The following is a 26,347-nucleotide window of genomic DNA, read 5'->3' on the forward strand; positions in this document are numbered from 1 at the left end:
CTGCTCTATATATGGCAACTCACCAAACACCACAAATTTATGAGGTAGATAACATTGTACGCCATTTTAATTGTAAGGAAACCAAGGCTCAGAAGGCAAGAAGACTTGGTATTAGATCACACAACAGGTAAATAGGTCGTTGAGGTAGAATTTTCACCCAAGCTACCTGGCTCAAGGCACATATGCTTTAACTATCAACATACAGCTTCTAGTGTGCCCTAATCAAGGGCTTATAATATTGGTTATAATTTTTAAAACACTGAGTTCTTGGGGCACTTGGGGTCTCAGTAGGTTAAGTGTCCATCTCTTGATTTCAACTCAGGTCGTGATCTCAGGCTTGTGAGATCAAGCCCTCAGTAGGGCTCTGTGCTGAGTGTGGAGCCTGCTTAAGATTCTCTCTCCCTCTCCTTCTGCCCCTCCCCTCCTGTTCACATGCATTGGCACTCTCTCTCTCTCTCTCTCTCAAAACAAACAAACAAACAAACAAACAAACAAACAAACAAACAAACGCTGAGCCCCTAGCTAAGGGCTAAAAAATAAAAAGCATGAAATATTAGGAATTATCCTTGTCCTAGTGAATTCACTATATTCTCTGTATGGAGAAAGCAGTAGCATAGAGACAGTTAATGTAGACATTTCTGGAATATTCTGGGAGAATCCATATTGGGAGTCAAGGGCCAAACTGGAAAAAAAAAAAAAAATCCCTGTTACTTCCTGGGATAGTGGCCAGGGGTCTCTACCACTTTCATCCATTTGTAATTCGGGCTGACTTTCACAGCATAAACGCAAAGACAAGCAAAGAAAGAAAACAGTGAAGGGGCTCCTGGAAGAAAAAGAAAACTTCAGCAAGTTAGAAAAGAAGGTAGAAGTTGAGATCATGTAAAAAGACAGAGACAATCAAAAGGAAATGGAAGTTCAAAGCAAAATGATTAAAAATCCAATTAAAAATATTGAGTTGAAATGTGAAGACTTTTCTCTCTCTTTATGTACTTTAGACTAGAATAAAGACTAGAATGACTAGAATGTACTTTAAGTGAAATGTGGGTAAATGTAATGAAAATAAAAGATTAATATCATAGAAATGAAAAACTGAAAACAAGTTGATGGTTTTGAATTGAAAATGGGATTTAAGTTTTTAAAAGGCAAATTAAAATTTTTAAGCTATAAAATAGAATTAAGAGAACTATTTTGAAATAACAGCAGTCAGGTTGGTAGGCAGAGAGATCAGGGTGGTGGAAGGAGGAAGTGGGCAGGGGAGGTAAATCACCTGCAAGCAGATCACAAGGGTTTGACAGTTTTTTGGGGAGGAAGTCAAGCTTCTAAGTGGCAGAGACCCCAGTTGTAGAAATGACTGTCTTTATATCTGGAGTTCCAAGGAGAGATAACATGGCTCCTGATACCCCAGCTCTGAATCTCACTTCCAGATCATCTGTTTTCTCATAATGGGAAGTGCCTATTTTCACTTGCCTATTCCAGTACAATTGGGGTATTTCTCCTGGTTTAAATAAGCAGCTGCTCACTGATGTTCTGGAAACCCAGCAGTCTTGCTCGTCTTCTCCCTACTGGTCCCTCTGGGGAAGTGCATTTGGCCACCAGCCCACCCAGCAGGGAGAAAAGGAGAGCAGAGTGATTCAGTGTGACTGAGGTATAAGTGAGAGAAGGGAGAGACACTTCTGGGGTGGGCCTAGAGGGTTAGGGAGAGGCCAAGCCATGAAGGCATTTGGACCCCACTTAAAAGTGAGAAAAGAGGAGACTATAGACAGGTGAGCTTTCCTGCCTCTCCCATTAGGTTTCTCTATTACTGTTGAATCTACAGCTCAAATCCTTAGGGAAATTGTAAAGATGCTCATCAATTATTGACTGAATGAGTAAATAAATAAGTAGGAGAAAAGCTGTGACAAGGTACTATTAATTGTGGGAGTCAGAGAAGAAGGAGACTGTGGTTGGAAGCAACTGACAATTTGAAATGGAAGCAAGTTGTGTCATTATTTTATTTTTAATATTTATTTATTCATGAGAGAGAGGAGAGAGAAAGAGAGAGAGAGAGAGGCAGAGACACAGGCAGAGGGAGAAGCAGGCTCCCTGCGGGGAGCCCCATGAGGGACTCCATCCCCGGACCTCAGGATCACGCCCTGGGCCGAAGGCAGGCGCTCAACTGCTGACCACCCAGGTGTCCCAAGTTGTGCCATTATTAACTATTCATCATTACTATTATCTTTGCCATTATTTGTCGCCTTAAGAATGCCAATTACTATACTCTCAATCTTTTAATATCTTATTTTTGGTCCTTACAAATACCTTGCAATGTAGGTGTTCACATTTTCTTTTCATAGATAAAGGTCAGAGAGGATAAGTATCTTCTCCACCCTCACACGAACTCATTGAACCAAAGTAAGTTTGACTTCAAAATTTGTGCCCTTTTTATGACAGTAGAAGGAAAGAAAAGTCCAGATTTTGTGGTAGTAAACTCTGTCCCCTTCCCATGTCAGCTCCTGCCCTTTCGGTGCTGAATCCCCTAAGCCAGACCGTAAAAAGCCCCAAACGATGTTTGGAAACAGGGTATTCCCACAGTGTAGGTTACCCATGACAGTTTCTATTGCCTGGGACTTAAGCAATCCTATGCTTTCATGGATTGGACAGTGAATTTCAGCATCAGGAGTAATATTGTTTTTGTAGGAAAATATTTTCTAAGATAAAATTCGCCAAATTCCAATGGGAAATAGCCTGTGTTTCTCACTTTTACTAATCAGTCTCTTAAAGACAGGTAATTATTATTCAAAGATAGTAGAGACTGGTTTGATGATATATAGAACCATGCAGACTTAAATTACATAGAGACACTTAAAAACAAGTACAGCATTTTTTTTTCAAGTGGGATCAAGTTTATGTCTAATCAGAAGATTAAATATGTACAGAACAGTTGAGAAGAAAAAGTAATCCTTATACTATTCTATTTCCTTTCAAAACATCAATTTATGTTATTATTACAGTAATGCATAATCATTGCGGAAAATTGAGAATATAAAGAAGAGAGAAGGAAATCATGACCCTTTTACTCCAACACGGCAGAGGTGCCCATTATAAACATCGGTGTAGTTGTCACATATGTATATGATGTCACATATGTATACAAGCACAATGTCACATACCTGTCCACATGTATACAATGCCATGTCACATATGTACACCAGTGCACACTCCCACGGTTGCCCTTTGTTAGTCAATGGTTCTAATATTTAATAATACTATTTTTGCACAGTCTTGTGACTACCTGCTTATGCAAAAATTTCAGTTCCAGCAATTATCCCTAGAGTCCTTAGGGGAGAGCTTATGAAACTCCCTTCACCCTCTGTAATTCCCCAAGCATGCTTTCCCTGGCACCACTCCTGGGCCGCTGGGAACACTCATGCCCTCCAGGTGCTGCTCTCTCCTGCTCAGCTGCAGACCGGATCCCTTGAAATGACAAAGCTGCATTATGTTTTGTCCTAAAAAGGAAATAGTCCCTTTCCCCTGACCCCAAGATCATACACTTTCAGGGGGTACTAGGGCAGTGCAGTTTGTGTGCGTCTCCATGGTTGGCAGGACTCAAGTGAAAGTTCTCTTTCGGCAAATTTTCTAAGTCATCCTGGTCCTATATAACTCAGAAATGAGTCTAATGAAGGCTCAGTTGGGGAACCAAGGAGTCATTCTTGTCTTCCGCTGACCTTTCTTATCCGATGGAAGTCTGTGAGGCTGATTTCTGTCTCAGGAGGAGTCCTCCCGAGTGGTTCCCAATCCTAGGGCATTCTAGGAGGAAGACTGACCTCACTGGTTTGCTATATACGCCCAGAACTATAATATTCCCAGGAGGTCTGAAATCACCATTACTAATGTAAAATGGAGATGACATAGAGCCTTATTAAAAAGGTAGAAGACAGTATTACATGGCATAATATTTATAAATTCTCAGCACATTGCCTGGATCACATTAAATATCAGTACACTCAAATGATGTTGGCTTTTGCCATTATTTTCTAATATAGCTTTTAAAAATTATAACGTATACATTTTGGTCACCAATTTTTCTTCAAAATCACATTCAATGGCAATGTAATATTCCACCATCTGGGTACCATAATGAATTTAGCCATTCCTAATTATTGGACGTGAAAATTGTTTTCAATCTCTACCCATTATACATTGTGACAATGAGCATTTTTGCACATGAGTCTTTGTTCCCATATCTGATTTTCTCTCCTATATTCCTAGGACATAAAATTAGAGGCAAACATGGAGGCAGTTAAAATCTCTTTGCTTCTTTCAGCTCTGTCTGGCAGCCAAGGGGCAGCAATTATGTGTTCTTCAAACCAGCCCTCTTTTTTTTTTTTTTTTTTTAGGTTTTTTTTTTTTTTTTTTGAGGCAGTTTCTGAAAAGAAATCATTAGCTTGTGCTTTGCTAATATTTTTAGTCATTCTGTTGTTTAGCTTTGTCTATCCTCAAGGCAGCGTAGGGGTGTGAGCATTGCGGGTGGTGGGAGAGGGTAGAGTTGAAATGGCAAGTTCAAAGAGGCATGTCCAGTGGGCTACCATGTTAAGTTGGATGTCTTGTTTTGTTGTTTAATGGGATCAGCATGCTGTAGACAGCTGGGTGTGGCTGATTTTTAGGTTCTGAGGCACTGCTTCACTGGGCAAGGCTCAGAGCTTCAGAGGGCCCAGTGTGCTTCACCCATGACTCCAGGTCGCTCCCATGCCTGCCTTCCCTACAGGTGACCGTGATCTCTGCTGCCAAGTGCCTGAGCTGATGCCACCTATATATTGAGGACTTTGCTGTTGGCCATTTATGGGCAGCAAAAGGTGGTGTCATCGTGTCATCTTAGTCCAGAAGTCAAATGACTCAGAAAGTGGCTCAGACCAGCTGCCCACATTGAGACAGCCAGGAGCAGAGGAGGGCGTGTCTGCTGCTGCGGAGAGTGACACTGACCCCAGGGCATACCTTCTCCCTCAGTGGCTGGTCCCTCTTCTCTATCTTCGCCTGCTGATGGCAACTGGACACAAACTGCACCTGCCACAGGGGCAGCCCACCCTAGACAAGCAGAGGTTTGGAGTGTTCTGTCTCGAGATACAATACATTTACAACATTATACTTCTATAATATCCTTCATTTTGCCTCTCTGCGGGCAAAGCCTAAAATATTTACTGTCTGCAATTTTACTGGACCTCTGGTTTAAATTGTCATAGAAGTAGCTACTTAGGGGATCCCTGGATGGCTCAGCGGTTTAGCACCTGCCTTGGGCTCAGGATGTGATCCTGGGGTCCCAGGATTGAGTCCCACATCGGGCTCCCTGCATGGGGCCTGCTTCTCCCTCTGCCTTTCTCTCTCTCTGTGTGTGTCTCTCATGAATAAATAAATAAAATCTTAAAAAAAAATAAAGAAGTAACTACTTAGAGCCTTGAGATATTTTATTTTACACCCATTCAAGGTGGAAATAAGGCCACTGGGTATTATCAATGTGACTTGAAAATGAAGAATATGCAAAGGTTTTTGGTTGAACAGTAAAATGCTGATTAATGTATTGGTTAAATCTGTCTTGGTCTAAACAGTAAAGAGAGAGATAGAAGATAACACTGGAAGATTTGGAATACTATTTTTTTTAAAGATTTTATTTATTTATTCATGAGAGACACATAGAGAGGCAGAGACACAGGCAGAGGGAGAAGCAGGCCCCACGCAGGGAGCCCAATGTGGGACTCGATCCTGGGACTCCAGGATCATGCCCTGGGCCAAAGGCAGGCGCTAAACTGCTGAGCCACCCAGGGATCCCCAGGAATACTGTATTATTAATTAGAGAGACAGAAACCAGGTCACATTTTTGAATATTCAAAGTGGTTGAAACTACAGTTCTAGGGGAAACTCCGGTGAAAGAAATCAGAGATGATGATGCTCAAGCCATTATAGTTTCAAGTTAGTTTACTGACCTATCATTAATAACGCCTGTAGGACCCTCAACTTCCAGGTGTGTTATACTTGTAATATTTATTTGGAAGTCAGTTGTTCAGAATAAATGTTCATAACAAATTATTAAAGAAAATCTATTTAATTTACTGTATAATTTATCTATCATCCAATGCAATAAAAATAGAAAACAAAAATATTTACCCTAGTAATAATTGTATAAAATAATTAAATTTAATATATGAACTATGTAAAAGAGATGTGCTGGAATTAAAGTATGTTGGATAAAACACGGAGATGGAGATGGGCAGTGTGAAATCTGGGGACGCATCATGGCATTTTCAGGGCTTCCCAGCTGCAGAGTGGGAGCAACCAGGAGGCATGGGGGGTGTCCAGCTTTAAATCAGTAAGGCAGGTGTGCCAGGTGGCCTCTAGACTCAGGGACTACTTGTGTTTCTGCCATTCCTTTCTGATGCAGGCTCCTCAGCAATCTCGTGAAGCAGAAACCATACGCGACAGAGATGCAGTTCCAATCAATTATTGCAGATTTTGCCCACCTGGTGGAGACGTGCTGCCAAGCAGAGTCGAGTGAAATGTGTTTCCGAGAAGAGGTCTGGTATCTCTATTTCCTTCTCTGTTCTCTCAGGGTACTTAGGATATACTGAAATTAAAAAACCAATACGTTCTCCATTCCCATTGTGAGTGAATGAGAAGAAAATCATAGTCTGGATGGCTTGGTGTAATCAATTATATTTGGGTTTCAGATATGTTAATATTTATGTTTAGTTGAGGAAAATAGCAGGGTTTGACACAGATAGAGATGAATACCAGAGTCATAACACCAGATGGAGTGGAGATGTACAGGATTGGGGGTGCGAGGAGGAAGGATGAACCGAAGACTTTGGTAATTGTAGAGAAATGGTGTCCTTGGAAATGTAGTGAAATTTTAAAGAAATAACAGTTTAAAAACCTTTGGGAAAACTGTAGTTTTGTTCTAGAAATTTATGGGGTCACAATTAGGAATAGTCATCGAATGTAGTGGGGCTTAATGAAGGGACCAGTGAAAAGGGTTTTATATCCTCAGTGGCCAAAAGATCATTAGAACAGGGGTTGAAAAAAAAAAAAAAAAAAAAAAAAAGAACGGGGATTGAAGAACATAGAAAGAGCAATGAAGAGTATCTATCTATGCTCACCCACCACACTGACTACCCACAGATTGTTTTCTGTAATTAATTTAATTGCATATAGTTGACAAGTAAGTGATTTCATTTTAAGTTGTAGGACTTCAATTCCTAAGAATATCATGATAGGATGTGGCACAGAAAATCCATGTAATTTCACAGAGGGACCCCAGGACGAACTGCTCTCCTAGAGACATGACTTGAAGAGCAGAAACTCAGATATAGTAGATTATAGTATCTGAGTAGAGGAATGCAAAAATGTAGTTAAGAAAAAAAATAATAGGGATCCCTGGGTGGCACAGTGGTTTAGCGCCTGCCTTTGGCCCAGGGCGCGATCCTGGAGACCCGGGATCGAATCCCACGTCGGGCTCCCGGTGCATGGAGCCTGCTTCTCCCTCTGCCTGTGTCTCTGCCTCTCTCTCTCTCTCTGTGACTATCATAAATAAATAAAAATTAAAAAAAATAAAGAAAAAAATAATAAAGCAGCCTTTATAAAGGAAAGTGGCTGGGGATGGTTTGGACCAGGGTTAAGTCTAGTGGTGGCCCAGGGAAATGTTTTCACAGGAAATAATTTTCATGAATGCCTTAATTACCTTCATGGCTCTTTTTTACCTATTTAGCTAAACTGTACATGTGTTTATGTTAAAAATCATATACCTGTAGTCTAGTCAAGGTTAGGCAAACTGCAGCCCTCAGGCTGCTGGACTCTACTTCCTGTTTATATAAATAAGGTTGCATTGACATACAGTCATGCCCATTTATTTGCATATTGTCTACTGCTGCCTTTCTGTCCACAACAGCTGAATTAAGTAATTGCCAAACTGGATGGCTGTGACAGGGACTGTATTGAACTGCAAAGCCCCAAATGACTCTCAGGCTGCTTACAGAAAAGTTTTACTGATTCCCAGACTAGCTGATACACAATCAAAGTCATCACTTATGCTAGAGTCTAGTTGTTTATTTTAAAGCCTTCTTGCTTTTTGTAAAGCATTCAGAAAACATGTCTCCACCTGGGTAACAACCCCATAGCCACATAGATCAACACTTTGAAGAAGGGCCTGTGCTTATATCTTGCTCCTGAATAAGAATACTACTTGCTCAAAATATTATTGGTGAACAGCGTGACAGGAAGATTTCTGTGTGCTTTTTTCCCATGCTTTTTACCTAACAGCAATCTTTAACTTAGTGGTTGAAAAGCCCAACTATCTTCCCCTTCCTTCCCCTTCCTTCCCTATTTTCTTTTAGGATTTGTCCCCCAAATTAAAGGAGAAAATAGAAGGTCTCTGGAAGGGCACCTGGGTAGCTCAGTGGTTGAGCGTCTGCCTTTGGCTGTGGTCTTGATCCCAGGGTCCTGGGATTGAGTCCTGCATCAGGCTCCCGGCAGGGAGCCTTCTCCCTCTGCCTGTGTCTCTGCCTTTCTCTGTGTGTCTCTCATGAATAAATAAGTAAAATCTTAAAGAGAGGAAGAAGAAGCAGCTCTCTGAAGAATGTATCATGTTAATTAAAATTTGCCAGAATTAATTACAGATAATAAAAATGCTTATTATCTGTAATTATGCATTATCTCTAAAGTTTGGTCAAGTTTTCCCTTGTATGCTTATTCTAAGGCAGTGTTTCTGAAATTATAGTGTGCATCAGAATCAATTCCAGAGCTTATTAAAACAAATTCAGAATTTCCCACCTACAATTTCACCACTTGAATCAGTAATTCTGGGGTGGGGTGTGATAATTTGCACTTCTAACAAGTTCCTAGGTGCTGCTGATGCTGGCTGGTTTGAGGACCACTTTAAGAATCACATTGCTAAGGTGCAAGCGGCTAATCATAAACTCTTCCCCAATTCCCTCCTCATATTTTCATAGGCCCAACTCTCAGTGTGAAGCTGGTACCAAAGATGGCAGCAGAAATAATGAAACAATTGGAAAATAACATTTATGAAAGAAAGGGAAAGAATTTGAAGGTATTGAATATAAAGATAAGACTAGAATATTTAAAAAATAATCTTATAGTGTAGCAAAAAATGTGGGAATAGGTGATCAAACTATTTTAGAATCTTATCGTCAAGAATTCTTGTCTTTGTGCTTCTATGTTTATGAAAGGAGTCTAGGTTTGACTATAGTGCAGAGGAATACCTAGATACCCCAGGAACCCCCATGCAACCAAGACCCCAGAAGTGAAAAGACTCAGTCAACTGGCAGTCTGGGCATGTTCCAAGTTAGCTATAAAAGACTAACTGCTCCAGGGACCTACAGGCATTTTCTTTGTTTTTGTTTCTGAGATTATAATAGTCACTTATGCGAACCTGTTCTGCCTATTAAAAGAGAAAGTGGGCAGGTTTGAAGACTGCCTTTCCTGCTTTGGCTATTGGGAGGATAAAGCATTTTAGACAAGATGGAAAACATATTTTGAGAAGCAAGCCAAATTCTAAGGAGAAAAAGGGTGAACTAAAGTCAATGTTGGAATGCTGGCAAGAGTAAAACCGAAATATATAAAAGGAGAAAAAAAAGAAGAAACTCAGCTATACAGGGTGAATTCGGATCATCCAAAGAAGAAGCATCTCACATTTCATGAAATAATAACACAAATTGTAGACATCAGCAGGTTCAAGGAGAAAATTCAGGTCCAAGGAGAAATTCTCTTTGCCAGGTCAGTGGCAACGATAATTATAGCCTGTGATATTTCTCTATCAGCCAATAGAATATACTACAGAGGAAATTAAACATGAATTAGCAGAAATGTGTGCAGGTTGAAACAATGCTTTGAAAATAATAACGTGAAATTTAGCAATGGGAAAAAAAAGCAAGGTTCTACTTTTAGACATGATTTAACACAGGTTCATGTGAAAAGATCTGCTGGTTAAATAGCCTGAACTTAACAACTGGATGGGTCTACTGACCCAGAGCTGCTGCAATCTCGGATGTGTTTCCAAAGAAAAAGACAAAGATCAGATTAAGCAACGTGATAACCCCAACCTATGTAAATCAGGTCATTCTTAGTTACTATGTTCAGTTTCTTATAACACATTACACAAGCTTTGAAAATTATAGAATTAATACATGAATATGGTAAAAGCTCAAGCAGAACAGCAGGGTACGTTTCCCATTCCCAAAAGGTAACCAATGTTAAGTTTTCACTTTTAGTTCTCCTAGTGATAACTGTCATTGTTTTATTTATTTTTTATTTTTAAAATATTTTATTTATTGATTTCAAAGAGCAAGAATGAGAGAGAGAGTATGAGCAGGGCAGAGAGGCAGAGGGAGAGGGAGAAACAGACGCCCCACTGAGCAGGGAGCCTGACACGGGGCTGGATCTCAGGCCGCCGGGATCATGACCTGAGCCAAAGGCTGACACGTAACTGACTGAGCCACACCAGCATCACTTTAATAGTTTCTTAAAATATTAAAATCACGTAATGAATATAGTGCACTTACACTAACATCAAGAACCCTATCTGTGAATGCCGTCTTAATCTGTTTGAGTGTTTTTAGTTCTCTTATTAGTTATATGTTATATTTCTTGGCCCTTTAATTCCATCAACATCTATTGATTTTTCCAAAACATAGTTAATATGTCTAAACTTCCTTTGACTTCCTTGCCAGCTTTTCTTTTTAAAGCTGTATATACCATTACTTCTACATTGTCTGAGTTTATTTATCTGCTTATTAAATATAAGGTTTTTATGCTTTGTTCGTAAGTTGATGCTAAAAACTGGAAACCATTAAATAGTCTATTTAATTGTGTGTTTATCTGCAATATTATTTACATCAATACCACAAATGGATTGACCAACGGTATGATTTACCATTAAAATCTCTTTCTTACCTACTAAGCTACAGAAAATCATGCCACTTTTATTCATTTTGGGACATTTGGACTATAATTTCCTAGTATATCCTTCTGTTTTTGAGAGTTACCAATTGTCTTTCTTTTCCTGTGTTGGCAAATAAAGCATCTACTTTCATCACACCACTAAACTGTTTCAGGCTCTTAATAATGCAGTTTTTGTAATAGAATATTCTGTTATCTTAAAAGTAAATTTCAAAAAGTCCTCTGGCTTAATCTTCCAATTGGATCTAGTTATTTCTAGGACTGATTCATGGCTGTCCACATAGGATCTCATTTTAATGTGATCCTGGGTAAATTGAATTATTTCTAAAATACTATGTTTTTTTCTTGGAGCATTTTATGTTTTGCTGGGCTACATTCTTTTTTTATTGGGGTTCAATTTGCCAACATAGAGCATAATACCCCGTGCTCATCCCACCAAGTGCCCCCCTCAGTGCCTGTCACCCAGTCACCCCAACCCCCCGCCCATCTCCCCTTCCACTACCCCTTGTTCGTTTCCCAGAGTTAGGAGTCTCTCATGTTCTGTCTCTCTTTCTGATATTTTCACTCATTTTCTCTCCTTTCCTCTTTATTCCCTTTCACTATTTTTATATTCCCCAAATGAATGACACCATATAATGTTTGTCCTTCTCCAATTAATTTACTTCACTCAGCATAATACCCTCCAGTTCCATCCACGTCGAAGCAAATGGTGGGTATTTGTCGTTTCTAATGGCTGAGGAATATTCCATTGTATACATAGACCACAGCTTCTTTATCCATTCATCTTTCGATGGACACCGAGGCTCCTTCCACAGTTTGGCTGTTGTGGACATTGCTGCTAGAAACATCGGGGTGCAGGTGTCCCGGCGTTTCACTGCATCTGAATCTTTGGGGTAAATCCCCAGCAGTGCAATTGCTGGGTCGTAGGGCAGGTCTACTTTTAACTCTTTGAGGAACCTCCACACAGTTTTCCAGAGTGGCTGCACCAGTTCACATTCCCACCAACAGTGTATGAGGGTTCCCTTTTCTCCGCATCCTCTCCAACATTGGTTGTTTCCCGTCTTGTTAATTTTCCCCATTCTCACTGGTGTGAGGTGGGATCTCATTGTGGTTTGGATTTGTATTTCCCTGATGGCAAGTGATGCAGAGCATGTTCTCATGTGCGTGTTGGCCATGTCTAGGTCTTCCTCTGTGAGATTTCTGTTCATGTCTTCTGCCCATTTCATGATTGGATTGTTTGTTTCTTTGGTGTTGAGTTTAATAAGTTCTTTATAAATCTTGGAAACTAGCCCTTTATCTGATACGTCATTTGCAAATATCCTCTCCCATTCTGTAGGTTGTCTTGTAGTTTTGTTGACTGTATCCTTTGCTGTGCAGAAGCTTTTTATCTTGATGAAGTCCCAATAGTTCATTTTTGCTTTTGTTTCTTTTGCCTTCGTGGATGTATCTTGCAAGAAGTTGCTGTGGCTGAGTTCAAAAAGGGTGTTGCCTGTGTTCTTCTCTAGGATTGTGATGGAATCTTGTCTCACATTTAGATCTTTCATCCATTTTGAGTTTATCTTTGTGTATGGTGAAAGAGAGTGGTCTAGTTTCATTCTTCCGCATGTGGATGTCCGGTTTTCCCAGCACCATTTATTGAAGAGACTGTCCTTTATCCAGTGGATAGTCTTTCGTGCTTTGTCGAATATTAGTTGACCATAGAGTTGAGGGTCCACTTCTGGATTCTCTATTCTGCTCCATTGATCTATGTGTCTGTGTTTGTGCCAGGACCACACTGTCTTGATGACCACAGCTTTGTAGGACAACCTGAAATCTAGCATTGTGATGCCCCTGGCTCTGGTTTTCTTTTTTAATATTCCCCTGGCAATTCGGGGTCTTTTCTGATTCCACACAAATCTTAAGATGATTTGTTCCAACTCTCTGAAGAAAGTCCATGGTATTTTGATAGGGATTGCATTAAACGTGTACATTGCCTGTGTAACACTGACATTTTCACAATATTAATTCTGCCAATCCATGAGCATGGAATATTTTTCCATCTCTTTGTGTCTTCCTCCATTTCTTTCAGAAGTGTTCTGTAGTTTTTAGGGTATAGATCCTTTACCTCTTTGGTTAGGTTTATTCCTATGTATCTTATGCTTTTGGGTGCAATTGTAAATGGGATTGACTCCTTAATTTCTCTTTCCTCAGTCTCATTGTTAGTGTACAGAAATGCCACTGATTATGGACATTGATTTTGTATCCTGTGCTGGGCTACATTCTTTTTCTTTTTCTTTTTTAAGATTTTATTTATTTATTCATGAGAGACACAGAGAGAGAGGCAGAGACACAGTCAGAGGGAGCAGCTGGCTCCATGCAGGGAGCCCGACTCTGGACTCAATCCCAGGTCTCCAGGATCATGCCCTGGGCTGAAGGCGACGCTAAACCTCTGAGCCACCCGGGCTGCCCATGGGCTACATTCTTAACATATACGTGCACATGTATGTTTGTGTTATTTCCAAATGGGCACTTGGGAGATAAATTTTCTGAGACCTTGCATTTTAAAATATTATTTTGTTTATTTATTTGCACAGCGCTTTTGCTGAATAGGGATTCTTTAGGTGTAAATCATGGGGTCAAATTCTGGCTAAGTAAAGATCAGTTTATTGAAAGGATAGTGGTGGCTGCCGGAATCTTTAGGATGTTTGAAAAGCAGGCTGGGCAGCAGACAAGAAGCATAAGCAACTAAGAAATCAGTGACTTTCTGCTCTTTTACTGCTATGACATATCACCATTTTATTATTCTGAGCTCCTATTTTTGTACTTTGAAATATTGGTCAGTGTCATACTGATGACTTTCTCTTTTTTCTTTTTCTAGCAGTTCATCAATATTTGTTACATTGCTTTTTTTCTTTTTAGTATCAATAAGGCTTTCTTCTTTTTTTATATAATAATTTTACCATTATTGCACAGGGATTTTGGAAGAGATGAGAGACAATACATTTTATAAGGACAGTGGTGAATTGTTATGTCCAGAGAGTATCTAGAATGAAAAAAGTATTGAAAAGCATGTCAAAGGGATATGGAGAAATCGGTAATATTTATTCCAAAATCTTAAGATGGGTGACATGGCAACAGTCTATCAACATGTCCAGGATTATAAGAAATCAGAGTGACTAATTTGGGGTCAGTGTAAGGAAAATGTTTCCTCTTTCTTTTCTGTGCTCTCTGCATTCCATCATGTGAGTTCATGTTTTCTAGTTCAAAGTCTTGCTTGGGCTTTGCCTCAAGATATAGAGTCATCATCCCTTATTTCATGCAGGACATTTCTCATTATTATAGTTGTTCCTCAGATGCCTTTCTTCTACCCCACCTTTACCAGAAACTTCCCCCTTGCCCTCACATTTGTTATCATTACAAATTAGAAACTTACTGAGGAATTATGGAATAAATAAAGCCAGGAAGGACGGATGTGGAGAAATATGACTTACACTACTAGTGTTAGGTTCAGAGCCAATGAACAAGATTAAGTGTGAGGGTCTTGAGGTTAAGCTTATTGGAAAACTTTCCATGAAGATGGACTCTTAAAAGTCATGGGTGACCAAAAAAACAAGGATAGTTTAAAGTTCACAGCTATTTTTAAAAGCAAACTTAAAAAGATTCCAGTCTCTAGATTATTTAGATGTGGTACTGTTTGAGGGTTGGAAGAAGGACTAAATTAATAGACTTCTAACCATGTCCCACAGGGTGCTAGGAGCCCTTAGGAGTGCAAGTCATCCATCACCTAGGGTGTGTGTGTGCATGTGTATGTGTATGTGCTAATCTTAGCGGTGGAGTTCAGGGGCTCCCATTCCCACTTCACTAAAGATGAAATAACTTTCACTGATCTCTGTGGGCTTCCACAAATGCCTTTTACTTGAATAAAGACTATATGGTAAAAATTGGGGGAAACTGATGGGCTTAACATAGAGGCCAACACCAATATATATGAAGGCAGTAGAGACACTCTGATCAATGTTAGTGGTCTTGTTCCTCTTGAGTTCTTGCACTTGATTATACAATGATTTAGTGTGGGATTAGCCTTGGGAAGTTTTAAAATGCAAAGAGAAACTGATATAGATTGTCCGTTTTTACCCTGTAGCAAAAGAGTCCCATATTTTTGTGAGGAAAATCAACTTTTTAAAATTCTAAATCTGAGGTCCTGGGAGTAGAAGAGGTATTGCAGTTAGTTAAATCCTTAAGGTCAAAGACTAGGCCATGAGAAATCCTAAGACCTTAACCCACGGGCATGTTAAAGCCACTTTCAGGCATATAACAGGTAAGTCTTAAAGATTTTCTATTTGGGGATCATAGATGTTCAGGTGTTTTGTTTTGTTTTGTTTTTCTCTTTCTTACAGATGTACTTATTTGCTTTTTTCCCCCCAGGGATCCAAACTGATTGAAAAGTGCCAGTCTCTCTTGGGAGGCAAATGATCCCAGAAAAATGTCAATATAGAGTCTTTGCTGAGATCTGCCTTTTGTTTTTCACGAGTAATGAAACTACAAATCAACAGCATCATTTTTCAGCTACTCACAGTGTTACTCAGGATACTAGCCTGGGCTTCACTGAATCCTTTTCTACTTAGCAGAGAAATCTCTGTATTGTAATCCTCATACAACCAGCTTACCTGCTTCCTTTCTCTCATAAGCTCTCAGCTTCTCAAAAGCAACACCAGAAATAGGAAATCAAGGGACCTTTCAAAACCTCAGGTAGATGCAATGGGCTGCCACATCTGGCTGGGAGCTGGCTTCTGGGTTTCTAGAGTGAAAAAGACCCCAGTGCAGCTCTGAAGCTTCTGTCGATAGCACTGCAGAAAATGCTTATTGGTTAACTGAATTGAATGTGCTTTAGAATAAGTTACCTTTAGAACTGCTTTGACTTTTTTTTTTAAGAAGTATGGGACTGGGAAGGTATTTGGAACCACTTACAACATTTATTCATCCAATAGATTTTTAGTGGGTATCTGCTGGGTACAAGGCACTGTTCTAGGAGCTTATGCCCAAACAGAACAGAACAAAATCCCTATCTTCATAAAGTTTACCTTCTGGTGCAGCTTGGTGAAAACATATGTCTCTTCTTCTTTTTCTCTCTCTCTCTTTCTTTCATATCAGTTAGTCTTGAACGAATCAGGACTTTGCCTCATCCCTATGGCATTGAACACATTATGAAATCAAGAAAATATTTAACATTCTGTTTGCCAAGAGTCGTTGTGTTAATAGAAAAGCTCCAAAAGGTCATGACTGAGGTGAGGAATAGGTCCTATTGGCCGTGCATGGTCTCCTACATGCTAGGTAAGTCTGCTTTTGTAACAGCCAATGTCCTAAGACATGTAACTAGACTTAACTTCTGGCTTGTTATTGTCACTGGCTGCAGTAATAGCAATTAGCATGGTGCTGTGTGCCAGATATTATTGTAAGTTTTTCCCTGTAAAGACTTATTTGACCCTCATAACTCATAATAATCTAATGAGGCAGGTACTATTATTAACCTTCTCATTCTACAGACCAACACAATGAGTGCAAAGAGGTTAAGTAGCTTGCCCTAGTATTTACAGGTGGTTTGGAACTAGAATTCAAAGCTCAAGTTAATAAATTTAAGGGCTCCTGGGTTCCATTGTCAGCATCACATATACAGGGTAAAGATAAAAGGTGGAGGGACGGGAAAAATGGGTTGAGGAGGTTGGAGGTGAATTTAAAAATTTAAGAAGAGAGCACACATACAAAAAGGAGTTTACAAATATATATTAGGGAAAAGAGATATGAGAGAAAGAATCAATGGACAGTAGAGAATGTGAAATTGAATGAACATGTGAGGACTTCTTCCAAGGCTGAGGCTTTATTTTTATTTATTTATTTTTTTTTTCAAGGCTGAGGCTTTAGCTGCAGAGTCAATGGTTAACTGGAGACAACCTCGATATTTGGTTAACTATTCACAGAAAGTCTTCTCAACACTGTGAAAAGAATATCACCACAATTTGCAATGAGTGCTTCAGGAGGATTTCTCTGGCATTGAGTTTTCAGATAATGATGTTCTTTGACATGACAAAGTAGCCCTAATGCACTGGTGAAGAGCCCAGTTGCTGGAGCTGGATGGTCTAGATTTGAGTTCTGCCCCGACTCACCATCGTATGCTTATCCTTGTTGAGATCTTGTTGCCCCCAACTACTGAATTTTTGTCTTAAAACTAGCCAAACCAAATCACTCACCATCCCCTAAAACACCTCACACACCACCACATCTCTATCTGTTCAAACCCTGCCCAGTTTCTAGTCTTTGACCAGGGCCACTTCTTCCGTGACTTTCCCTGGTCTCTAGGACAGTATGTGATCTTAGACTCCTGTGCATCACATTACCAGTCAGCTCTGCTCTTGTGACACCAGAAGTTTGAAATCTGCCCAGTGTTATAATTCCTTATGTGTTTGTCTCTTGTATAAATTCATTAGTTATCTGATTCTAGTATGTTCATATTATGCTCTGTAGCACCTAGCAATGTATGAAATACAATAGAAACTTAACAAATGTCTTTTGGAAGCTAATTTGCTAATGTATAAGAACATGTCCAAATAAGCGGAGTGCAGCTAAGATACCTTTTATGTGTCAAGTATTAGTCCTATAACTTGCACAACTGTCCACTGAAGTAGGTACTTCTATTCCCATTTTACAAATGAGGACACATAAGGAAAGCCAGATTGAGGGAATATAGTTTAGGGTGAGATCCTAGATTATAGCAGTTAAGAGAGAGAACTCTGGAGCATAATTCAAATCTTACCTAGCTCTTCTGCTAAAGACTTTAGCAAATGTCCTAACCTCTCCATGGCTTGCTCTCTTCTTCATCTATAAAATTGGGTTGAAAGGGTAATTTCTTCGTGGGACTATAATAAACACTAAATCAGCTGATATATATAAACCTTAAAACATACTGGGCAAATGGCAAGTATTATTAATGTGAGTAATATGAAATTGCTGCTTTTGTAGGTTAAATTGACAATTTCAGATGGCTCAGCCTAATAGGTGTTAGCTATTATTATTTAAAAGACCAATGGATGCCATTGAGGGTTTTGTTCTACTTGCTTCTTATTCCTTTCTTTCCTTTCACACGTAGATATAGAGCAACGTAACAGTTACACCTGCCATCTTTTCCACCTCATCAACTGCCTTGAAAATGGGCTTCTTTCTCCTTCATTTCCTGAAACCAGTGTGAACAGCCCTAAACAAAATTCCATAGCAACACTGCCTTACTGTTTCATATAGCCAAGAGATAATGTATGTATATATTTCAGGTAGCCAAGAGATAATATATTTGCATATTTCATATAGCCAAGAGATAATAAAATATACCACCAAATTCAGGGAAACCAGTAAAGATTCTATATTTCTTTAGCTACTGAGTCAGATTTGTGAAAAGGAGGTTTATATACAGGAGGTTTTCAGAAAAAAATATTTCATGGAACTCATTCACTCATTCTTTTACTCACTGATTCACTAAGTCACTAAGTCTTTTATTCAACTGATTTATATCAAGCACATCCTATACACAAGACAATATTAGGCACAGTGAAGTATACAAAGATGAATGCAAAAAGTCCTCTACCATTAATAAGTATAACATGATCTGGGATTGAATTTGAACTAATATGTAACTGGTAGTGAAATATTTGAGCCACCTAGAACAAGGATAAAGAGTTTTATGACAAAAGTTAATATTTTTACATTATGCAAAGATGCCTCTGAACAGATTTTTGTCTGTTACCTATTGCTATGTAACAAATTACCCTAAAATTTAGCAGCATACTACAAGAAACATTTCTTTTCTCATATGTTTTCTGAGGATCAGGAACCCAGGAGTGGGTTAGCTAGATTTTCTGGCTCAGGGTCTCTCACGAGGTTGTAATCAAACTGTTAGGGCTGTTCTCTGAAGGCTTAATGGGGGCCAGTACACGGCCCACTCATCTGGCTTCGGACGGGAGCCCTCAGTTGTTGCTGACTTTGGCAAAGGTCTCTGTTCCCATCATGCAGGCCTTTCTCCAGTGCTGCCCCCCTCATGGCAGTTGGCTTCCCCCAGAGCCCGTGATCCAAGAGAGTAAGCAAGGAGGATGCCACAGTGTTATATGACCTAGACCCAGAATCACACACTGTCACTTCTGCTTTCTTCTATTCCTTAGGATTGAGTCACTAGGTCTGGGCCATGTGCAAGGTGACTTCTAGGCCCAATGTCTTTATGAATATATTTTAAAACTACCATGGAAGTGAAGTTAATGTCTTATTTAAAAATTTGATATTTCTGCATCTACTGGAACTCTGTTCTTGCTTGCATGTTCTTGCTACTTTTTGTTGGTAACTTCCGTATTTTTAAAAGATTTTATTTATTTCTTTTAGAGACAGAGAAAGCATGAGCATGGGGAAGAGCAGAGGGCAAGGGAGAGGGAAGGGAAAAGAATCTCAAGCTGACTCTGCACTGAGTGCAGAGCCCAATGTGGGGCTCAATCTTACGACCCTGAGATCATGACCTGAGCCGAAACAGAGTCAGACCCTTAACCAACTGAGCCATCCAGGTCCCACATTGGTAACTCTCTGATCATAACTTTTCCATTTCCTAATTTAAAAGTAACATGGGTTTATTATAGAATATTTAATAAGCATGGGAAAATAAGAAATGATTTACCCATAATTCTATAGCCCATATATAACCACATTTAATGTTTTCTGGTTTGTGTGTCGACACAAATATTAGTGTACACACACACACACACACATATTTTACGGCTAAGAGATATTTTGAATTTTTGTATGTATATTCTTACTTAGATACATAAGAATTTTCTTCTATATTTAAAGTTCATTTGGAAACATAATTCTAGTGGCTGCATACCATTTCTATGAGTAAATGTTCTTTTCCTTCTTTAATTATTTTTTCCTATTTTTGATCATTTAAGCTATGTACTTTCTTTTACCACAACAGCAATATAATAAATATCTTTCATAATGTCTTTGTATGGCTCATTATTTCAATATAAGATCCTGTAAGTTAAATTATAGGATGAACTTACTACTGAATTGCTTTCAAGAAAAGTTAATATCCATTCCTATTTCTACCAGTAGTCTGAGTGACCATCTCATTGTAATTTGTTGAGTATTTAATATCACTCTTAATCTTTGCTAATAGACCAAAAAGTGCATTTTCCTTTATTTTATTTTATTTTGTTATTATTTTATTTTATTTTATTTTATTTTTATTTTATTTTATTTTATTTATTTTATTATTTATTTTATTTATTTTATTGACATCTCAGGTATTTTATTGACTCTCAGCTCCAAATTCACTGTTGGTTCTGTAAAAATGGTTGTGGAACCTTTAAAGGTTTTTTCCTTTGTATTTTGCGTGATGTCATGCTTCGTCAGCAGAGGGCGGTGAAGAAACACTGTAGGAGAAAGTCTGGTCTCCTGATTCCCGGCTGATGGCCAAGACTTCTGGGCCTGGGCTTCCCTCCACTGCTTTGCCCAGGGTGCTTTCTCCAGGGCTGATTGCCTGTAGGGTGCAGCTCTCTTTCCCATTTGTTCCCTCAACCCCTTCCCCACTTGCGGTGACAGCCTGGAGCTGAGTACAGGTCTGTGCCCTGATGCCAAATCACTGCTCCCCACTCCAGCTTCTCAATTCAGGGCTTGCTTACAGAGAGCCCTGGCCCAACCCCACCCCGGCATGGCCTTCTAGGAAGCCACTTGCCCAGACTCTGCGCCACACAGTCTCGAAGACCCTTTGCCCAGTTCATGCACAGAGTTATCCTGGGTTCCTGCAAAGGGTCCCTTGAGCCCCTAGTCCAGGCACACCTGCAGCAGTACCCTCTATGCTTTCTTTGTGCCCCCAGACTTCCGGCAGACCTCCGGACACAGACACTCTGTGATCTGGGCCCGGGGCCTTCAGAGAATCCCCAAGGCCCTCTGCACACTTGCCCACTTCCCCCAAAGGGTGTTCTCGTCCGACCTACGACTGTGGTGCTGGCAACCAGCAAACTGCTCCACCACCCATGGGCTGCACCCACAGCCTCTCCAGGGAACTTCAAACCTCTGATTCCAAACTTGCCCTTTTTGGGGTACTCTTCCCCAGCCTTGGTGTACCCTTTAGCACTCTCTTTCTTACAATTCACCTATCATCACAGCTTAATTCTTTATATTAAACCTCTGCTTAAATTACTGTGTTTCTGTCTCCTTATTAATAAGGACACAAAACAGTGAGGTTGATCACCGATAAGATACAAGTCCCCCTCCCGCACTTGGTAGCTATTGGAATTTCCTCTCCTGTGATTTTAATTTTTATGTGTTTTCTTTTTTTTTTTTTTCCTATCCACATCTTGGTATTTTTCTTACACATCTTGTAGACTTTGTATTAATGATTAATCTGTCATTTATGGCAGGTACCTTACACTACTTAATTTTTTTTGTAAGCACACTGAATTTTAACTATTTCATTTGCCCAATTTTGGCAAGATGAGACCATTTTCTTATTAACTGATAGCTGGAGAGATAATGAAGCAAGCCTCTATTTTCCTCAAAAGATTTCCTTTCCTAGGACTTACCGATCATAACACACTTTTACTTTCATCCAGTTAAGGTTTTGGTTTCAGTGACACTAGGAAGTAATACCTTGGTCTTAAAAATATTTTGCATTTTTATTTTGATAATTATTAGTCTTCCAACTTGGGTTTATTACAATACAACCCTTATCCCTTAGTACATGCAATGTATCCAAACAATTTAATACAACGCTTTTGAGGAATACAAATGAAAGCAGCTTAGAGAATGGAACAGTGTTGCATAAAACTCCAATCTAACATGGAGTTCATAAATAAAATCATAGATGATACTTGCGGCATTCTCAGTGGTTTTATTTTTTGTTTTCCAATTGGTTTTAGCAGACTTTTAAGTAACTCATACCGTGGAATGAGTTGTCTTGGATAAAAAGAGCAGAGCTCCAGATTCCTTGCCTACCATCAGCTACAAGTTTTGCATTATCCTTTGTTTTCATTCAGCAACAAGCGGTTTCTGTGGGCCAAATCTTGTCCTAGCTGATTAAATATATGAGGTGTCTGTGGTAGACTTGTTTGGAAAAATAAAACTAATTCAACCGACTTTAAAAAAAAATGCTCAAGAATACTTTGGAAGTCATGAGTAGAAAGAGTGGGGGAAAGGAGGTTCAGGTTGAGAAAATTGCCAGTTCGGATTTCTTAAGAGTCCATGATCTTTTCCAACCCAAAGGACCACTAGCTCTGATGCTACAAATGGCCCAAAGTCATGGACTATAAAGAGACAGTCCTGGATTTCTCAAAGATGCTAGAGCTTTCAGGGAGCTGTGAAACACTCTTACCATGCAGTTCCTTGGTAGGGTAAGAATATGCCTCTTTATTTGCAGAGCTGGCTGCTTTTACGTCTGAATCACGTCTGATAATCAGTTGATGATGTTTTAGTTCTCCTGACAGTTCAAGCTAACAGAAGTTTAGGGTACTTGACATCTGAAGACACCATTTAGATTCGAGTTCTTTGAGTGTTTTAAAGTATTTGGAATACACAGTATCCAAGCTTGTTCCAGTTACTGGAACTAAATTCAAGCCCCTTTCAGTGCAGCTATGAACCCTCGTTAACCTCATCACTTCAAAGACAGACAGGCTTCTTCAACATTAAATTGCCTACAAATTCAAGTTCATATGTATTTGTATGAACTCGAGTATCGAATGGATGCACTCATCAAATCGTAATATCCCTCTGATTTTGTTGAAGTGTTTCAGCAATTGCAGGCTGTACTGCTAAACCGTTGTTTCAGTTTTTACTGCCCGTTTACTTTGAAGACATTTCAGTATAATAGCCTTTTCTGTACTGAATCTGAAAATGAGAAGGAGAAAAAGAGTTATTAAAAATTGAACACATTTTAGTGCACTGGACCTCTTAAAGGAATGGGTGCCCAGCATGCATGCTCCTGACTTACTTGGCTATTGTTCTTTGGATCTCTTTCTTTTCTTCTTCATTTAATCTTTGAAGGATGGATTCCAGGAGAGAAAAATGAAAGTTAATGTACTGAGCCACCTGGAAAAGGAAAACACAAAATGAGACAAAAAAGAAAGCAGATTCTGTGAAAGGTGCTAAGTCAAGAGGAAGCAAAGACAGATTCAGGGTAACAATATCCATACATCACTGCTAATTTCTTCTGCATCTTTATCCATGAGGAAAATGCGAGCATTCTCTTTGGAAGGTCCCTGTAGGAGCCTATGCAGTAGTGGGACATCTGTCTCCTTTAGCCGTTTCCGCTCTGCAAAGGAAAACAAGAATCATCTATAGTCAGGAGTCCATCCTAGAGAAAGAGAAGAAATGTAAGTCATCCATTCACTTTCTCTCTAGCTCACATTGGAAGAAGACCGAAAAATTATTCATTTTATCAGAATGAAGCATGAACAGAACATACAACAGGAGGCACTCATTCAAATGAGTAAATTAAAATTGAAACCTTTCCAAAAAAAAGTACAAATGGACTTCTTTCTCTTGCTATCTCTTAAATTTGATTTGTATCTCATAGAATTCATCCTTACCTTTGATTTGGATGTTCAGATATATCCCCAGGCCCATTTATGCTTTTATCAAGTAACACTCCCATAAAATTCTTTTTTTTTTTTTTTTTAATGATTTTACTTATTTATTCACGAGAGACACAGAGAGAGAGGCAGAGACACAGACCAAGGGAGAAGCAGGCTCCATGCAGGGAGCCCGGCATGGGACTTGATCCCAGGTCTCCAGGATCACACCCCAGGCTGAAGGCAACACTAAACCACTGGGCCACTGGGGCTGCCCCCAAAAAATTCTTAATAATTTTTCATTCATTCAACAAATTTTTATTGATTCTTTCCTAGTTCAGTTACTGTATTTCCATATTCCCAGTTGTTCAGGTCCAAAATTTTGTAATTATCTTCAATGATTCCTCTGTTTCTCATTCCAATGCAATCCTTGGGTCTTTCTTAAACATATACTCATGTTTCACATCACAGATATTTTTATTATTTCATTTATCTGAGGGCCATAATAATGAAATGAGAAAGAAAATAACTTCCAATCTGGTGTATTCCTAGAACTTCAAATTTCCTAAAGTTACAAATTTCCCACCCACCAAAGCACTTCCAGCTTTCTGTCAAAATAGTTTCACATCTGTGATTTCATTTTTATCAGAATGAAGCATGAACTGAACACATTGCCTTTACATCCATCTCCTTCCCCCCTTCTTCAAATATTTTTTGAGTTCCTACTATGTTTCAGGCATTGTTTTCTGTGCTGGGCACCTTATAAAACAGAATAAAATCACTTCCCCTGTGGACCTTACATTCCATTCTGTGGAAGACACAGATGCTAAGGAAGATAGACCAATAAAACATGTCATATATTGGTGACAAACATTCAGAAGAAACATAAAGCAAGGAAAGGGGTAGAAAGAATGCGTATGTGTAAATAGGTATGCATAGGGGACAAGTATGCAATGATTGATGGGGTGGCTTCAAAAGGCCTCACTGAAGACATAACATATGAATAAAGACTGAAGGAGTTGAGGGATGGAACCAGGGAGCTATTTGGGGGAAGAATGTGTTCCAAACAGAGTAAGTAAATAAGCCAGGCACCCTCCAACTCAGTGCACACCTAGTGCTATCCAAAAGCAACAAGAGACCAGGGTGGCTAACATGAAGATGATGGAAGGGTTCTTAAAAGTTGAAGAAAACATGTAGTGGGACCAGCATAAAGACTCTGGCTTTACTGTGGGGAAGAAACACCACCGTAGGATTTGAGAAGTGATGTGACATAGTCTGACTTACATCGTTAAAGAATAATCTGTCTGCTATGTTGACATAGACTGAAAGGGGCAAAAGGTAGACCAATGAGTCCTTTCTACATTGTCACCAATGAAATCAATTACCCTGGGCTACCAAAGTTCCGAGAATCAGAACTGTTCTCATCCCCAGGGGCTTGCCCCAGGAAAAAGTTAGGAGAGGATCCAGAGCACAATTAAAGTAATATTGTCCATTCTTGCTTCTATAGAATTAGAGTTCATTGCTTTAATTCCTCTACATTTCTGAAGCAAAGGAGAAACCCAATAATTCAGCTTATCTTATTAACCCACTAGGATCCTCTTCTGACCTCTACATCTTACGTTAACTTGGTTTTGCATCCTCAGTGTGTTACATTCTTGATATCACAGAGCAAGGTTTCTTGCTTCATAACTTTGTTTCTGGGATAATTATCAGAAATACATATTCCCAGACTGTTCCTGGATCTGGATAGTTTGGGAATCTTTATTTTAATGCACTTATCAGGTAATTCTGAAATGGACTAGAAGTTGAAAAACACTTGATCATGAGTTAGCTGATACAAGGTATTAAATGCACCTGTATTTTCCAGATTAATACCTAAACAGGTGCTATTGATTCCATTCTTTTCTCTGTCCCTGATCCCTAAAAGGTGGTAGTTATGATTATCTTCTGGATTTTATGTATTAGAATTTTGACACAAAAATTGAAATAAAACATGATTTTTCCGGTAAAATTTTAAAGAACTACATTTTTGCAGTGAAAATAGACATTTTATCTGATTATAAAAAGCAACAACTCATGCTGTCAGGAAGGGAAAAGATGATAACAAAGGTACAAATTTTCAGTTATTTGTAGAATAAGTTCTGAGGATCTAATGTCCAGCTTGTTGACTAGAGTTAATAACATGATATTGTACATTCAAAAGTCGCTGAGGGTAGATCTGGAGCATCTCACACACACATGAAAAGCTTTAACTATGTAATGTAATGGATGTGTTAATTATCTTGATCTTGGGAATCATTGCATAACGTAAATGTGTATCAAATCATCATATTGTATACTTTAAATATATACAATTATATTTGTCAATTATTCCCAATGATTCTTTAATAAAGTTTTTAAAAACCGCACATGCTATTGTAAATTGAAACTACGGAGACAAGCACAAAGCAGAAAGTAAAAATCACCTGGAATCCCAGAACTCTGAGACATCAGCCTTATTACCCTTCGTGTGGCCAGCCCTTCCTATGTGTCTTTATGCACAGACACAAGCACAATACATAAAGGAGGTCGTGTGAAACTTGCTATTTTTATTGTAGCGTGTAGAGGTCAGAAGAGGATTCTAGGAGTTAAGACATGTTTTTTTAAATGATTTATTTTTTTGCTTCTGTGTTTCTCCTTTTTCCATCCTCTTCTCTGCATCCCCCCAACCTCCTAGTTGGGTAATTGATGCTCACGACTCAGTATCTATCATTTAATACCTTTCTCTCTGGTCATAGGATCTTATATAACACATATTTAAATGGGATTTGTAATTCTTTTACAAAGATGGGATCATA

At 39.1% G+C, this 26,347-nt stretch overlaps 2 protein-coding genes across 6 annotated transcripts in view; one reads left to right on the plus strand and one right to left on the minus strand.

The window, feature by feature from the left end:
• Positions 1-19,943, plus strand: part of LOC144283783 (alpha-fetoprotein-like) — a 53,629-nt gene extending 33,686 nt beyond the window's left edge. For both annotated transcript variants that reach the window (XM_077848337.1, XM_077848338.1), the window contains 2 exons: positions 6,410-6,542; positions 15,343-19,943. In XM_077848337.1, the coding sequence (XP_077704463.1) occupies positions 6,410-6,542; positions 15,343-15,390 (181 nt within the window). In that variant the 3' untranslated portion in view covers positions 15,391-19,943. The remainder of the gene's footprint in view (positions 1-6,409; positions 6,543-15,342) is intronic.
• A 1,656-nt stretch (positions 19,944-21,599) lies between these two features.
• Positions 21,600-26,347, minus strand: part of RASSF6 (Ras association domain family member 6) — a 45,124-nt gene continuing 40,376 nt past the window's right edge. For all 4 annotated transcript variants that reach the window (XM_077848339.1, XM_077848341.1, XM_077848342.1 and 1 more), the window contains 3 exons: positions 23,133-23,251; positions 22,931-23,028; positions 21,600-22,827 (listed from right to left, as the gene is read on the minus strand). In XM_077848339.1, the coding sequence (XP_077704465.1) occupies positions 22,752-22,827; positions 22,931-23,028; positions 23,133-23,251 (293 nt within the window). In that variant the 3' untranslated portion in view covers positions 21,600-22,751. The remainder of the gene's footprint in view (positions 22,828-22,930; positions 23,029-23,132; positions 23,252-26,347) is intronic.

Source organism: Canis aureus, chromosome 14, assembly GCF_053574225.1.
Source record: "Canis aureus isolate CA01 chromosome 14, VMU_Caureus_v.1.0, whole genome shotgun sequence".
Taxonomy (NCBI): Eukaryota; Metazoa; Chordata; class Mammalia; order Carnivora; family Canidae; genus Canis; species Canis aureus.